The sequence below is a fragment of the Porcisia hertigi genome, chromosome 28 (assembly GCF_017918235.1).
Source record: "Porcisia hertigi strain C119 chromosome 28, whole genome shotgun sequence".
NCBI lineage: Eukaryota > Euglenozoa > Kinetoplastea > Trypanosomatida > Trypanosomatidae > Porcisia > Porcisia hertigi.
In genome coordinates this window covers 799,852-815,503 of record NC_090587.1, presented here as the reverse complement: position 1 = coordinate 815,503, position 15,652 = coordinate 799,852, and the positions used below count along the sequence as shown (strand labels likewise).

Sequence of the window (15,652 nt, the reverse complement as noted above, 5' to 3'; positions counted from 1 at the left end):
CTGCTCTCCTACCCCCCACCCCTCTCCATCTTTCACGAGAGAATCTTTTTTTTTTCTGCTCATCTCTTTCCCCGAACGCACTCCATCTCTCTCTCTCTCTATATATTTCTTCTCCCCTTCTTCTGACGATGCAAAGATATTTACTGCTCTCTTGTCTCCACCTTTGTTGTGGCCTGCAGTGCAGCTGATGTGTGCCTCTCTTTTGCTGTTCTTCAATTCTACCAGCCTGCTGGATATTGATGAGTTTTTAGGCATCTAGCAAACACGGCAACTTCCTCCCCCCACTCGCATTTCGAGTCGGGCTGGCGGAGGATGGAGCACAGCAGAGCTTTTCGAGGCCAGTTGTTGTGTGTACAGGAAAGTGATGCTCACACGGAAGAAAGGGGAGGGTGGATGACTCACACACACACACACACACGCACAGAAGCGCGTTTTTTTTTTGATGAATACTAGTGGCTCTCACAGCTTTTCTTCACCCCCCCCTTTCCCCCACCTGCGCATCAAACTCACCCAGCTCTCGTTTCTTGACTTGACATTTCTTTTTCCTCTCGTTTTTTGTTTTTACTGCCGCATCTGTCGTTAGGCCTGCGCCTCTAATTCTTTTTCCCCCTTCCCCCCTTCTCGAATTTTCCAGGGTACAGCCCATGTCATTATTCTCATCCATGCTAAACCTTTCCCCCTCTTTTTTATTTTTGTTTGTCGCTCGTTGTTTCTATTTATGCCATTTGGCCTTCGACTGCTTCTCTTGGAGGTTATTCCCCCTCGATAAACCTTCTCTTGCTCCTTCTCTCCCTCCTTCCCCCCAACTTCCACGTCGTGCCATTGGAGGCTGCTGCGCGTCCTGGTGTGCTGCTGGAGGTTACCCGCGCCTTTGTTTGGGTTTCAGTCTCTTGCGCCGTGGACAACAAGTTTGCAGGACAGGGTCCAACAATTCCTTGATTGCAGCCCCCCCCCCCTCCCTGCGAGGCAGGGGGGAAGTGGGGGGAGGGTAGGCCTCTAACGGCTTCTATTCGATTATGCTTTTCCTAGAGAAGACGGAAAGACCAAGGTCGCTGCTGTAGCTGTCAGCAACGCCGTTGTTGTTGTTCTCGGGAGCCCCTCCGTCCGCCAGCGAAGACCAGACACTCGACACAGTCAGGGTAATACACAGGAGGACTCCCTGTGCAATGTTGGCGCTGAAGCGGCATGAGAGGAGCAGGGGGAGGGGGGTCCATCACAGACATCCGCATTCACAGCTTGAGGCGATCTCTCACGACAGTGTGTCGTGGTGTTGTTGGTAAATGATTGGGATGTGTGGAGGCACCAGCGAACTGGCGGGGGGGGGGGGGGGGGACTTCCCCTCCTCCCTCCCCACACACACAAAAAAAGAGTGGGAAGCTCGAGCTATGTGACTGGACTAGAAACACCTTGTGTTTGCCGTAGTCCGGGTTCACGTTGAAGTCATGGGGTGTCCAGCTATTGCGCTTCGATTAGGAGTTCCCCACACCCCCGAGACAACCCAAGAAGAAGAGATCAGATTCTGCTGATGCCTGGGTTGCACGCTTACTGTAGTTTCCCATCATCCCCACAACAGCATGCCGGTTCTTCGGGGTCTTTACATTGCCTCTTTAGTTCAGTATAACATTGGCGCAGGGGCCACCTAACTCCCTCCCCTCCCCTCCTTTGCAAAGAAGAGGGGGCTCGCATCCCCAGTTCAGTAGGGCAAACAGGGGCGGTGGTGGTGAGGCTGAATGGGGACGCTGTGTTGTGCGCTCCTACAAAATCACGAAGAGCGCTACATTGCGAATGACAAGGGGGTGGGGGGTGGGGGGGGGGAAGCGGAGTTGAGGGTGCTCATTGCGTTGTGCATAAACACAAACCACAATGTGGGAGAGATTAGCTCATGCAGCAAGACTTCTCGCCCCCCCCCCTCCCCTCCCCTCCCCTTCCTCCTCTCCCTCCCCCTCATATTACTTCTCTACGTTCGTCGGAGCCGCCATGTGGAAATGGGAAAGGCGCAGCGAATCACCACACCAATCGAATGCAGGGTTGAGCCCACGTGTGTCTCGAAAACAAAAGGGGGGTACGGCGCGCCAAAAATAAAAGGGAGATTGCCCCCTAACTCACGCTCGTCACTTTCGTAACTCTCATTGTCTCTTCCCTCTTGATTTTTTTTTTTACTGCGTTAGTGGCCATGCATCGACACTCTGCCGGCGTACCGGCGTGTCTGCGGTGTGGTTTGAGTACCATGCGGCTCTCGTTTGCTGTGTCACCCTCCTCCATTGCTAAGGATGTACTGCCGGCTAGCTTCATGTTTCTCCCATCGCCATCGTTGATGACAACTCGATCGGGATTGCAATATGCTCTGCGGCACTGCTCCACAAAGCCGCCTCCGTCCTCGTCCCCGTGCTCTTCCTCGATGGCGTCATCAGTGTCACATGGTCAGCAGCAGTGGCCAACTTCTCCCACTACCGGCGGCAGTGGTGATGTGCTCAACTACGCACCGTGGGAGGTACGGGCGCTGGTGCTGCCCCTGTTACCCAAAGAAGCGCCAAACACGGAGGATGGCGCTGCGGGGCCAGCCGTCAAGAGAGGGCATCAGAGCTGGCCAACCCAGGTGCAGCAACAACTCCCCCGCGCTTTGAGGCAGTTTCTCGAAAGGGAAAGCTGCTCGAAAAGTCGTACGAATACCAGTCAACTCTCCGAAGGGTCAGGACCGCATGGTGCGCAGTGTGCTTTGACGCAGTACATGCTTCGTCACTTTCCTGAGGACGTTGTGCTACTGCCCAGCGGTCACCTGGCTGTGCGCTTGCCGCGTGACCCTGTAGCACCTCGCCAGGCATCGGCTTCAGGGTTAGGATCTGCACCGACAAACGCCGATGTACCCGTCCCTCGTGACACTGCCGCCATGCCTAGTCCAGCGAGTGCTGCCACACTTATCGATGTTTCTAAAACATTAGAATTGTCTGCAGCGTCTCCAGCACAGCAAGCCGCGGCACCAAATACTGCGCTACCGCCGCCGCCGCTCTCACCTCGCACGAGCACCTCGAAGCCTCGCAGTTCATCGAATACCTCTGCGATACGTACCGACAGCATGACTCCACCACCACCACCGGTGCCACAGGGCAATAGCTGGCGCTACAACAACGGTGGTACATTAGCAATGGTGCCTGGTGGTGGACTGATGCCGCCGAGAATCAGCTTCGGTGGAGCAGGTGCCTCGGACACATCCCTGGATCCCACTTCTGCTGGTTCGTCACAGGTGGGCGAGCCACCGTCTGGTGCCCCACCGCCTCTGCGGTCGACGCTGCAGGTGATGGATGCCCTAGTGCAGTATATCCCCACCTTTTTCATTTCCATTGACGCCATTGAGCCGACGTTACCGAGTGAAATCCAGCAGCTGTACGCCGACATCTCTCTTCGTTTCTATTTGAAGCGCTTTCGGCACTACATCGACACACGCGCCACACACGGGTCGGTCGAGGTACGGCTGAGGGCCGATTTTGATCATCCACAGCGCGGCTATGCTGACGCGCGCTTCGCGGTCGGCGGTTTCGGCAGTGTGGGCGGTGCCCAGTCGCTGCGCCGACCACCGCGGAACTCGGAAGCAAATCTGGTTGGCCTGGTGGCGCCGCAGGTGCCAAAGGAGTACACTTCGCTGGCGGACGTCTTGCAGGAGATCGCCCCCATCATCTCGCGTCACCCCGCCTTCGATCCTCGACTTGGAGTGACAGGGCTCCTTGGCAAGTACCCAGAGTACTTCCAGATGGCGCAGGGAAAGCTGCGTGCGCGCCCGTACCGTGTTGCACCCAACTCGCTCGACGATCACGACGCCGCGACGTCCCCGCTGCCGAGCATCTTCGCCAAGGTGCTGGCGGTCGTGGACGAGGCAGCGGTGGGTAAAAACTATGGCGTTGAGGAGGAGAAGAAGGCGGCGGCCGTGTCAACCGGTCGCCTTTACAGCCTCCTCACACAGGCGGAGAAGGTGCAAGTGAAAAACCAGTGTCGCTCCTTCCCAACGTTTCTGCGCTTGCATGGCAAGGAGATTGTTGTGTCGATCGACAAGATGAAGGTGTACAAGTTCTTGCCTGAGTACGAGGCATGCGTGGACACACTCATGGATGAGCGGCTGCGTAGCTACTCGCTAAGGCCAGACGATCCGGTGCTGAAGATCCCAGTTGAAATGGCGCCGGAGACGAACGCGGACTGGGCCGTGCGAGAGCTGTACGATGCACTCCCCCTTATGCAGTGTGCGGAGCTGGATGAGGTGCTGAGCTTGGTTCCGCCGGCGGTCCGTGATGCCCTGCCCCAGGATTTGGCAGCTGTGCAGGCAGTGCTTGACCAGTACCCCGAGTATTTCACCACCTGGCCCTACCCGGATGACCCCTCCATCATCGTGGTTCAGCGCGCAAAGGTGGATCAGCCAAACTTCGAGAAAACCGAGATTGTGCGGATGGTACTGCCGCTGATCCCGCAGGGTGGGACGACAATCGCGTCGTTGCGGACTCGCGTACCGCTGGCGCTGCAGCGGTACTTTTCTCGCCATGGCACGTTGGCAACACTTCGCTCCATGAAGGAGGTCTTCGCAATCGCTGGTGACCGTATCGTGCGGCTGGTGTAGCGTGTCGTGTTGCATTATAGGAAAGGGGAACACTAGCGTGGTGTGCGATCGGCATTTGTGTTTTTTTTGTCCTGCGTCTGTTGGGGGCTCCCTCGGGGGGTTTCCATTTTATCGTGGAGGATGCGTACGCGCGGGTCGATGAAAGACACTCATTGATGCGCGCGCACGCACTGCAAGATTTTAGGTTGGCGGTGGTGGTGGTGGTGCGATTCGGGCGAGACAAGGAAAGGTACAAGAGTCCTTTTTTTTCACGGTTTTTTTTTTATATTCACAGAGACACTGGATTGGAGTTGTTGCACGACACCACGTGCTCTGAACCGTGTGTGTGTGTGTGTGTCAATAAATGAGATCATCTCACTGAAAGGGGAGGGAGGGGGGGAAGTGGTGAAACATCAAGAGAGAGGAAGAGATAAAGTGATGGATCTGCGCGGGCTTGTGGTATACAGTGGACGCGCTGCTCACTATCCCCAGGAATGTGTGGGTTCCTTGTCGTGTGCACTTATTCGGATCCCTGTTGTGTGTTTGCGCGTGTGTGCGTGTGTGTCTCTCTATCTCGTTCTTCTGTGCCCGCGTGTTTCTCTGTGAACCTCCATTTTCTCCTGTCCTGTCATCGATGCCTTGCTCTATTGAATCGACCTCCTCTTTCTTTTGATTGATTTTGCCCCTCCCACTCCGGTGTTCCACATTTCATTGTGATTGACCCATGCGCACATCCACAAACCACGTGCACGCGCAATCGCACACACACACACACACACACGCGCACACACGCTTCACATCACACCGTTCTATTCGTTGCTCTCCGTTGTGTACACACAGCCATCTCAGGAATGATTCGTAAAAAGGTACTCAGCATCGGCAGCAACACTGCAACACTCCTCGTCCAGGACACGGAGGCGAATGGCGCGTTATGCGTGCTGCGCCGGGTGAATGTGTCCGGGTGGACCGACGGGCAGGTTAGCGCGGCAGTTCAAATGTACAGGGAGTTGCAACGGCGCCGCCTGCGGGGTTTCGTGCCGATCCACACCGTCCTTATCCAGGGCACTTTTCTCAGCGTGGTTGCCTCCTACGCCTTAGAGGGCGACGTCACCTCCTTGATCGATGAGGAGTCAGGGAACTCCTTTGAGGAAGCCAGTGTCCTGCGCTGGCTCTGTGCATGCGCGCTGGCGATTCGGCAGCTGCATGCGCACGGTCTTTTTTTTCCAGGACTTACGACCGATCGACTTCTCCTCGATCACCAGACCGGTGGTACTGCAAATCTCCTCCTTGGGGTGCCGCTGCCTCTCCCCATCTACTACGCGCAGTTTTGCGAGCGCAAGAAGAACGGAGTGCGCGTGGAACTGGATTACCCCCCTGAGGTGATCGCAGCAGCTGTGGCGCAGCCTGTTCACAGCAACGGCGACGCGAGCAACAACACCATAGATGGTGGGGGCTACCACCCCACGCTGAGCGACGTTTGGTGTCTGGGTAGGCTAGGTGTGGTGCTATTCACAGCGAAGGGGTCCGCCTTGGCGCAACGCTCTGGCGGCGCGCGCCAGCTTCTTTCTCGCATGATGGCGAACGAGCCGGCGACGCGGCCTTCGATGGAGAGCGTCGTCGAGTCACTACTCGCTTTGGCTGGTAAAGTCAGTTTGGGTCAGCCTCCGTGGCCTTCAACACCGGTCACGGACCCCCCCACTGCTGGAGTTAATTCTGCGTCTGTGGGCTCAGCTCGTTCTGCGCCGGGTCGAGAGCCGCCAGGTGCGGAGCCCGTAGGCTCTGGAGGAGGTGCCGTCACGTCAGGGAAGACAGCTGCTGTCGGAAGCCGTAGCGTCGGCGACGGGGGTCCTGAGGTCGAATCCCGTTTTACTGCTGCTGTGCACGCATCTGCCGCTGGTGGAGCACCGAGCAACTCGACCACCTCACCTCGCCGTGGTGCAGTATCCACTCGCGCACATGACAGACGGCATTCCTCAGCTGTGACACCACTCGCCAGAGCGCATGTGTCACCGCCGCCACGGATGCGAGAATCCGCTTCACACCTCAACCCCACCGTACGCCCCCGGCACGCGCCGGACGACAGCTGGTACCGCAGAACAGGGGAGAAAATTGAGATGCTGCAGCAAATGAACGCGAGCCCTCTGAGGCAGCACGCCTTGAACGGAGGTGGTGAGGCGAGGCCATGTACCTCATTCAGCGAGCACGGCCACCACCGCCTTCGCGGGTCGGCGAGCGGTCCTTCTCATGCCAAAGCGCCCAGTCCGCGACGCAACGGCCGTGGCGTCCCTATCGACCACAACACACGTGTCCTGGATGAAATGTTTGCCGGGCAGCGGGAGATCCGACGGCAAGCGGAGGGGTGGCATCCATTGCAGCAGCCGCTCGGAGAGGATGGCAAGCAGCTGCAACGAGAGACGCTGCGACACCTCAGGCTGGAGACGGCAGTGCGTCAACAGGAGATGCGCAAACACTTTACGGAGTGGCAGCGGCAAAACAACCAGCGGCTCACTGATTCCAATAACGTAGAGGTGATTGACCACGACGGCATCGTCATCGTTGCCCCTCGCCCCGCCCCACCACCCGTGTCCCCCCCGACTTCCAGGGCCGAGGCGGCTGCTGATTGCACGGAGATAAACGCTGAGGCGCAGCCCCCCAAATCGAGGCCTCAACCAGTGGAAAGGCTCCAGGGCGAAGCGGCCCGTTACAAGACACCGATGTCTGCCTCCTCACCGCAACCCAACTCAGCTTCGCGATTGGCAACACCCCTCGCCAAGACACCAGCGGTCAGCGGGACCCCGGTAGTGGCAGCCAGCGAGCCTTCGGCTCGGTTCAGCGGCAACACGCCGCAAGCCTCGTGCCCATCCGCGTCGACACAGGGGGTCAATGATACATCTGGCCCCGAGATCTCTGTGTTGCCGTCGCGCTCAGCTGTCTCCCCGCGCCAGCTACGAACGCCGAAACTGAACACCGTCAAGCCTTACCCTTCGAAGAGCAGCGAGATATCTAGGCTGCCCACGACTTCATCAAACGACGACGACGACGACGAGCAGCAGCCTTTGGGTAGTGCTCGCAGCGGTGGTGTCGCGCTGAGGAAGTGTTCGACCGATGCTAGCACACTCTCAGCTGTTGAGTGGTCTATTGATGGAATCCGCAGCGCTTTACGGAAGCTTCTCCGGAACCGCGACCTCTACGGCGACATCATGCAGGAGGTGGCGCTCTTCATTAGTCAGTCAGAGGAGGCTCGTCTTGCAGTACACTCGAATGAGATTTTCATGAGGCGACTACACCAATTGCTCCGCAATGACGCGCTATTATTCGGTGCAGCGCCACTCTGTGCGCAGCTGGTGGCACTTGAGGGGCTTGACCACACCCTGCGCGGTACGTTGGGCAGCCGTCCTTCTCGGTAGTGGTGGATGAGTACATGGCATTTTTTGTGCTTCATGACAACGCCCCCCCCTCCCCCCCCTCCCCCCCGCGTTGATGTTACACTCTCTAAGGCTCGTGCAACACCCCACATTACGAACACGCAGCAAAGGGGCGCGGGGGAGGTGGGGGGGAGGGGGGCGAAGATGTGTGAGGCTGGGAGAGGGGGGGGGGCAAAGGTGAAGAAGTTCAATGTGTTGCTCCACCCCCCCAAAATTGCTCCTTTCACTTCTTGCTCTACCACAATTTTTTTTTCTCTTTCCCTTCATCACCTAGCACCCTCATTTAGAGCTCGTAGGGGGATGGGTAGATCCCTCAGCACCAAGTGTGGAGCAGCATATATGTGCGGCCAACATTCACGACACAGGGCGCTCTCTCGCCCCCTCCCCAATTTTCACTGCAGGGGGTACGTCGCACCCACGTATTCACCTTACACGGAGTTATCTGCGCGCAAATCGAACTCGCTCATAATTTCCGCCATTCAAAAAAAAAAAACATCGCCACTCTTCTGCCCCCCCCTTTTCCCCTTTGCGTGTTTTTTTCTTTTTTTCTCTCATGGGTCGATTCCACGTTCATGTCTCTTCTTGAGATTTGCGTACGCACCTGTGCATGCATGCTGATTAGCGTGTTTGCCTCTGTAGACATGTCTGCCCTGGACTCTTTCCCCAAATTTTCTATCGTAGCATGACGGCGTCGCTCAAGTGAACGCGGCTGTGCTTTCTTCTCTCTCTCGTCAGCCGGTTCCCACAGGGGGGGGGTCTCCCCCGTTTCTCCCCAGCGGGCGTTTATTTGATTATTTTGCCACGTGCTCTTTCCACCTCTTGTTGTTGCTGCTGGTTGTCTCTGTCACCGTTTAAAATTTTTCTGTTCTGTTTTTCTGTTCTCTGTTTTTCGAGAAAGGATAGAGGTGTATCCCATCAAGTGTGCCCGCGTGTGTGCATGTGTGTGTGTGTGCGATTTTGTCTTTTCGTGTCCTCCCGTTGTTGCGGGCCCGTTTTTAGTTGTGGTTTGCATTTGTTTTTGCCAACGGCTCACTGCACTCCGCCATCGTCACAACGGATGTCTGCGTGTATCTGCTTCCTCATTCCTTTATTGCCGCCTTTCTGCCTTTGGCGCCTAGTACCTGGTGCCCACGCATTGTTGTGCGCATGCATCTTGATGTATGTCTAGGCACTTGCTCTGCTGGTGTGGTGGTGGTGGTGGTGGTGGGCCGAGGTCCAGGGCCAGGGAGTCACGTCGCACCTTCACCTCTGCCTGTTTGTGTCTTTTAGAGTATCTTCGACTTCATCGCTTGTCCGGTGAATTCGTGTTTTTTTTTCATACATCTCTTTTTCTGTGTGTTTACCTTCATGTGCCCGGTGATTCCCTCGTCACGCCTTTGCGCTCTCCGTCTCTCGTGTACGCGTGTCACAGTCAATCTCACGCCTCTAGTCTGTGTTGTTTGCTCCTGCACATGAGTATACACACGTATATAAATATATAAATATATATATATATGTGTGTGTGTGTGTCTGTGTGTGCGTGCGTCTTGGGGGCAAGCCCATGCATTCGCAACACAGCGTAAAAAAAGAAGAGGGAGGAGTGGGCACGCGTCACTGATGCTGTTCAGATCTTCTCACGGTGCGTCTACCGCTGTTGAGGGGACTACTACTCTTTCGAGTAGCCCCCCTTTTCTCCTCCCCCCTCTCTTTCCGCTTCACTACCGTTTCTTCGCTGCGCTTCGGTTTGTATCACTGACTCGTGGCCTTTCTTCTTCTTCTCCAACCTTTTACCTCACATGGCACGATGTGGCGCTGGCTGTGTCAAACCGCCATCCTTTTGCGTTACCCCCCACCCCCCACACACACACCACCGGGGAGTTGAGCTGTCCAGCAAAAGCGACGTCGCTTTGCATAGATTTCTACAAAGAGGAAAAATGGGAGGTGCACCCAGTAGGGAGACGCTTGTGCGGCACATTGTGCGTAGTCCTTGCGCTGGTGGGGGCTCCACTGTATCCACTGCGGGACGCTGTGCAGCTGGCGACTTGGCCAATGCGAGTGATTCGTCCATCCACGCGCCGACGGCAACACCGCAGCAGTCAGAGATCATACTTATTCCTCTTATCACCGATTACTTCTTCAGCTGTACCTGTCCGCTATTTCGGCAGCTGCTGAGCGTGCGGCGAGAGCCACACGTAGCTTACTACTACCGGGATGCCCGAAGCACGGCGTCGGAGCAGACGGTGGTGCAAGACCACATCGGCTCTGACAAGGATTTGTACGACTTGTACATGAGCTTGAGTGAGCAGCGTCTGGTGGAGACGGACAACGAGCTGATTGCGCTGAGCCGCGCAGGTCGAGTCGTGTCACCGGTACCCTGCGCTGTTGCTTTTGTGTACCATGCATCTAACACTATAGCCTCCGCAGCTACCACGGCCGATGCGGGGGCGACTACTACCGACGCATCTACTTCTAACACCACCGGCGGAGGAACGAAGAAGTGCAGTGCCAAAGGCTATGCGTATCGACATGGGAGGGCCAGCGGCACCAGTGCATCGAACGAGTACATGACGATTGAGAACACGGTGCGTCTGCCCAATGTTAACCTGCGCGTGCGTATCTTTGGCTTTATCGGCGATACGCGCTTCTGCCCGGCATCGATGCAGCTCTCCCAGGCAATCAAGCTGCCCATATGCCTCACCATTTATTTATCGAAAAGCGCGGGTGGAAACCATCGCGCACAGGTGACGCTTCTCGCCGCGCACACGTACATTGCCCAGATGCAAGCTCTCGGCATCCTGCGCCCCCACGACCAAGCTTTGCGTTTGAGTGGTGCAGTGATGCAAAGGTCGATGGTGCAGAGAGACCTCAACACGAACACGGCGGGCAGCGACACTGACCCTTTAGCGGCGCTGCGCTTCGGCGAGGCTGGGAGTGCTGCCGACGCCTACCGCGACCCGTACACCGATCCGTACGATGACGATCTCTCAGCGGCGCGGGATCCGTACGACAACACCGACGGACATCGCGATGACGAGAAGCGCCAGTCACCGTTGGCGATGGCTCATGTTGCTCCCGGAGGGGGATCGGCGATGTACCTGAAGGGTCTAGGTACCACCCCCACCCTGGCCGCCGAGGATGTCGTGAAAGAGCCTGCACTGCGCCGCCCTATAGAGATTTTCATACACCGCGCCGATGTCCCGGCGCTGTGTTACCTACGTGAGCTGCGTGCGCTCATGGGTCAGAAGCCCACCGAGGCAGCCGCTCTTGCCCCTGAGAAGACGGCTCAAGAGCGCACGTCGTCTTTTCATGAGAGCTTTGCTGCCCCACCAACGGCAACCGCGCTGTTGTCTCTTGACGACCGCAACGAGGAGGAGGTTGTCGGTGACGTGCACGTTGCATCCGCTAAGGGGAACACCAGTTCGCAGGTGTGTTGCGCTGTGACTCGGTCGTGTAGGGTGACGGCGACGCATTCTCACGCGAGCATCAGCGCTGTTGAGACACACTCTGGATGTGGCGGTGTGGGCGTCGATACCGAGTCGCTCAGGCACCGAATCCAAACAGTGATTTGCGCAGAAGAGTTGCGCGGCTCAGTGGCATCGGACTCGGCAGGCCACATCCTACTATGGGCATCTGGCTTCTACACTAATCACTTTAAACAACTTGTCGGCAGCGAGGCGGCGAAGCTGCGGCGTGAGCTTGCCAAGCGGAACATGACCGAGAGCCCGCTTGATGGCATGCTCTCGTTAGCAGATGAGGAGCCGCGGCTTCCGAAGGTAACCCCAAAGGTCGGTGACGTGTGGATCCCTCCCTGTGAGGCCTACGTTGACGCTCACGGCGCCGACGACGGAGGAAGGGACTGGGCAAAAGTGGCCGCGGGAACCGTTCTGCGGTACGTCAGGCCTCCAGCTTCCGCTCCCTCTGACCCTGCTTCAGGCGGCTTTTGGCGCGTCTCGTCCAATGAGTTTGCGGAGGATATACTTTTGTCGCTTTGCCGGCAGGCATGCCAGGCATCCCGTCGGGCGTCACCGACGGACTCGCATTGGCTCGTCAACCGTAAGACAGGTGCGCTGGAGGGTCTCGGGATGGGATTTCTCATTTGGCGGGAGCTGTGCTCGGGGCAGGTAGTTTTGTACGGCACCACGCCCGAGTTTCTCAAGAAGTGGATACAGTCAGGGGCCGACGTGGCGGAGGCATATCGCAACCACGTGGATCAGTTGCCCCAGGGCAACAAGGAAAGAACCGCAGCAGAGACGATGCCTGGGGACGCAACATTCGAGAGGGATGGTGATGCCGAAGCGGAGCGTAGATCGTTTTCGAAGGCCACCGCCATCACCACCGCTGTCTCCTGTGGATTACGCGGCTTCAACAAGCGCAACCCCTCCCCGGATATGTCCAGTGCTTCCAGTGTAGACAGCAGAAGTGGTAGGAGTGATGGCAGACGCAGCGAAGAGTCTCACCCATCTTCGATGGCGCTATACAGCGCGCACGGCGGCTTCATATCGGCACGTGCACAGGCGATGTCTATCTCGTTGCCAGAGACATCCAAAGAGCGTGGCAATCATGCGGACAACGGCTCGACGCCAAAGCGGGTCTGTACCGACGACCCGACACACGCATCGTCGTTGGTCACATCGTCTATTGTCGTCAACAGTCTTGCGCAACCACGCGGTTCCCCTGAAGCCTCTCATGGGGAGACTGGACTAAGGCAGTCTTCGTCCGCCTCCGTCGAGCACTTGCGGTTTTCCATTCCGGCCGCGCCCAGGAGTTTGATCTATGCACGGACGCCTTCATTGAGCGCTCTCGGTACCCCCAAATCGTACTCGAAAATGAGCCTTTCGGCCACGAGCACGGGCAGTCAAAGCTCTGCTAGCATCAGTTGCCGACCGCCGTCGAGGCACATGCTTCTGCCTTCCGACACTTCTGGATTCTGGATCGGTCCTCCCAGTGCATCTCCAGCAGCTGACACGGATGCACCACCACTAAATGTGGTCGTGAGGCAGCGCCACAAAACGAGCAGGACACCACTGGCTTCTGCTACGTATAGCGCCCCCTCTCTCTGCGCCAGTGAGCTGCACAGTCGTTCACCCTACTTCCGCACACCGCGCGGCGTACCAAGCATGCTACCCGCTGGTGCCCAGTCAAATCTGACCGGCTCATATTTTGGGGCCTTTTCCGAGTACAGCGCGCAGGTCACGACGGACACTGTGGATTCGCAGGCGCGCGGCTCGATGCCGGTACGTGTTTCGGCGACTTGGAAGTCCAGCAGCGAGGGTGGCTCTTTCCAACAAGGTGGGCACTCGCCGACGTCTGTTAAGCAAAGTCGATCTCTCCTTTGTACGGATGGGGCGCTGCTCTCCCGTTCTCGCTCGTGGCACGGGGCAGCAGGGCTCGGCGATGCGCCCCGGCCGCCAGCACGGCGCTCCGCTGCCATAGTTGTTGAGTCTGGTGACAGAACCGGTATCATGCCCGGCTCTTCGTTTCAGGCGGCGACTTCTGCCAAGTGGACAACAACCAGCACGGCTCAGCCGTCTTCCATGCGTGGCGCCTCCATTACCTTTGCTAGCGGCTCTGCGTCGTCTGCGCACTCTCGTCATGCTTTTCTGGTGCACTCCTCCCGGTGCGCTGAGCCCCGCCAGCCGGTGGCAGGTGGCTCATCATCGCTGTCGGCGGCTGAGCCGCTGGAGTCTCGCATATGTGCGAATGGTTCTCAGAGGCGTGGTGAAGAGTCACTGTGCCCGCCACCGACTCTTTCTACGGCTGGAAGCGATGCTCGAGGTGCAAACGTGTTGGTGCAAAGTCTCGCACGGCAGTCCGGTGCTGGTGCAGTGCGCGAGGACTGTGGCGACGTTTTTACTGCAGGAACGCCTTGCTGCACGCCGGCCGTTGCGACTGTTAGGATGCCTGTTTCCCCGCATTCTGGCGGCGTGGAGACGGGAGCGTTGCGCTCAGACGACAGCAACACTGTGCACACTCCTCGTCCATGTGAAGTAGTGAATAGTGCGAAGAGCTCTGTCGGCTCCGGCAAATACCGCTGGGACTGGCGCGGCATTTCTTGGACGGCGTAGCGACGACAACGGACCTGCGCATCGAGGCAGGAAAAATACAAGAAGCAGAGTGTAAGGAGGGAGAGGGAGAGGGGGAGAGGGGGGGGGCGCGAAGCGGGGCAAGGTGACCCAGGGCTCTGAGAGGGAGCGAGCGAGCTGGGGTGGGGGTGGGGAAGTCAGGTCAAGTGTGCATGAAGGTCGACCGGTACTCCCGCCTTATTGCCCTTTTTCTTACGCTTTTCTGTGGATTTTACGTGGCACACGTGACCGCAGATACAGGGATACACACGTGTTGCTAGTCTGTGTGCGACTCCTCCTCTTCATTCTCGCTTCTGTGGTTCTTATCCTGCTTTCTTTCACAGGCATAAAACCACAGAAGAATCGAGGCAATACGGCACATTGCATCTGCTTCAGTTCTTGGCCCCCCCCCCCCGCTTCGTCTCTTGACGACCTCTTATAGGGTTGCTGGTTGGCGTTCTGTGCGGTTGCCAATGCAGTTTTCTCTCTTCTACTGCCGTCGATTTTGCTTCTCGTCACATAATAGTGTGTGTGTGTCTTTGTAATAAAAGGGAGCAGGGGCAGACTCGTTTTTTCTGCTCTCGTGTTGTTGTTTTTTTTTGGGGGTGGGGTGGGGAGGGAGAGCGCGGTCGCGCGCAAGTGTTATTTTGACTGTATCTCCGCTTGTTTTCTCTTAAAAAAATTTCCTTCGTTCTTGGGAAAGGCTTTAAATAAAATTTTTGTTGTTGCCTCACGCGTCTCCGATTACGTGTCCTTCCCCTCCCTCCTTCCTCCTCTTGAAACTGGTTGTGTTCCTGCGTGCTCTTCACCGATAGCGTCTTTTTTCCCTTATTCCTTTTTTGCTGTTTTTTTTTTCCATCTCTCATGGCCACTCTCCCTCTGTCGTTCTTCTTCGTTGGTTCCTGCACGAACTCTTTTCTTCTGTGCCGTACCGCAGGCTCGGCTGTTGAAAAATGTGTTGTTTACGAGTCCACGCCCACAAAAAAAAAGAAAAAAAGAGTTCCTCCTCGTCTATCCCCCTCCCCCCCTCCTCCTCCCCAAATGGGAAGGGAGGGAGGGAGGGGAGGGGGGATAGACGAGGAGGGCTCATAATTGACATCAGTGGCGCGTAGGTGGAGAGGGGAAGGGTGCGTGTCTCTGTGCGTGTGTGTCAAGTGCGGTATTTGGCTGTGGAACCGGAAAAAAAAAGGGCGGGACGGGAAATAAAAAATAAAACATGTCATCCCCCCGCCCCCCCTTTTTTTTTATACATATAGAAATGAAGGTGGGGTGGAGATGACTGGCGCCGCCTCTTTTGGTGAGCGTTACCACTCATCCCACTCATCCCACCATTGCTCTTGTGGCGGCCACATGTGCTGTTATGCCTCTGGTACATATACATATATATTTGTGTGTGTGGTTATGGTGACAAGGCGCGTTGCCACATCGCAATGATGTTCTCTAGTTTTTGCTCTTGCTGTGTCCTGCCGCTTTGTCAACTGCGCATCCACTTTTTTTTTTGCTTCTGCCAGCACCACCTATGGAGTGGGGCGGATGCCACGCGTTCAGGCGGTAACGGGGGAGGGGGCGGGGGGGGGGATGTATGACAATGTCGAGTTTTTAGTAAG

The 15,652-nt window shown here is 57.0% G+C and overlaps 3 protein-coding genes across 3 annotated transcripts; all 3 read left to right on the top strand.

Annotated features, from left to right (window-relative positions):
• Nucleotides 1-2,173: 2,173 nt before the first annotated feature.
• On the top strand, nucleotides 2,174-4,600 carry JKF63_03590 (uncharacterized protein; the record flags this gene model as incomplete). The annotated part of the gene is made up of 2 exons (XM_067899591.1): nucleotides 2,174-2,420; nucleotides 2,457-4,600. 2 exons carry the CDS (start codon nucleotides 2,174-2,176, stop codon nucleotides 4,598-4,600), a joined length of 2,391 nt encoding a protein of 796 aa, XP_067755830.1.
• An 830-nt stretch (nucleotides 4,601-5,430) lies between these two features.
• JKF63_03589 (uncharacterized protein) lies at nucleotides 5,431-7,986 on the top strand (the record flags this gene model as incomplete). Its single annotated transcript, XM_067899590.1, has 1 exon — nucleotides 5,431-7,986. One exon carries the CDS (start codon nucleotides 5,431-5,433, stop codon nucleotides 7,984-7,986), a length of 2,556 nt encoding a protein of 851 aa, XP_067755829.1.
• A 1,931-nt stretch (nucleotides 7,987-9,917) lies between these two features.
• On the top strand, nucleotides 9,918-14,048 carry JKF63_03588 (uncharacterized protein; the record flags this gene model as incomplete). Its single annotated transcript, XM_067899589.1, has 1 exon — nucleotides 9,918-14,048. The coding sequence occupies one exon, from the start codon at nucleotides 9,918-9,920 to the stop codon at nucleotides 14,046-14,048; it is 4,131 nt and encodes a 1,376-aa protein (XP_067755828.1).
• Between the last annotated feature and the right edge of the window lie 1,604 nt (nucleotides 14,049-15,652).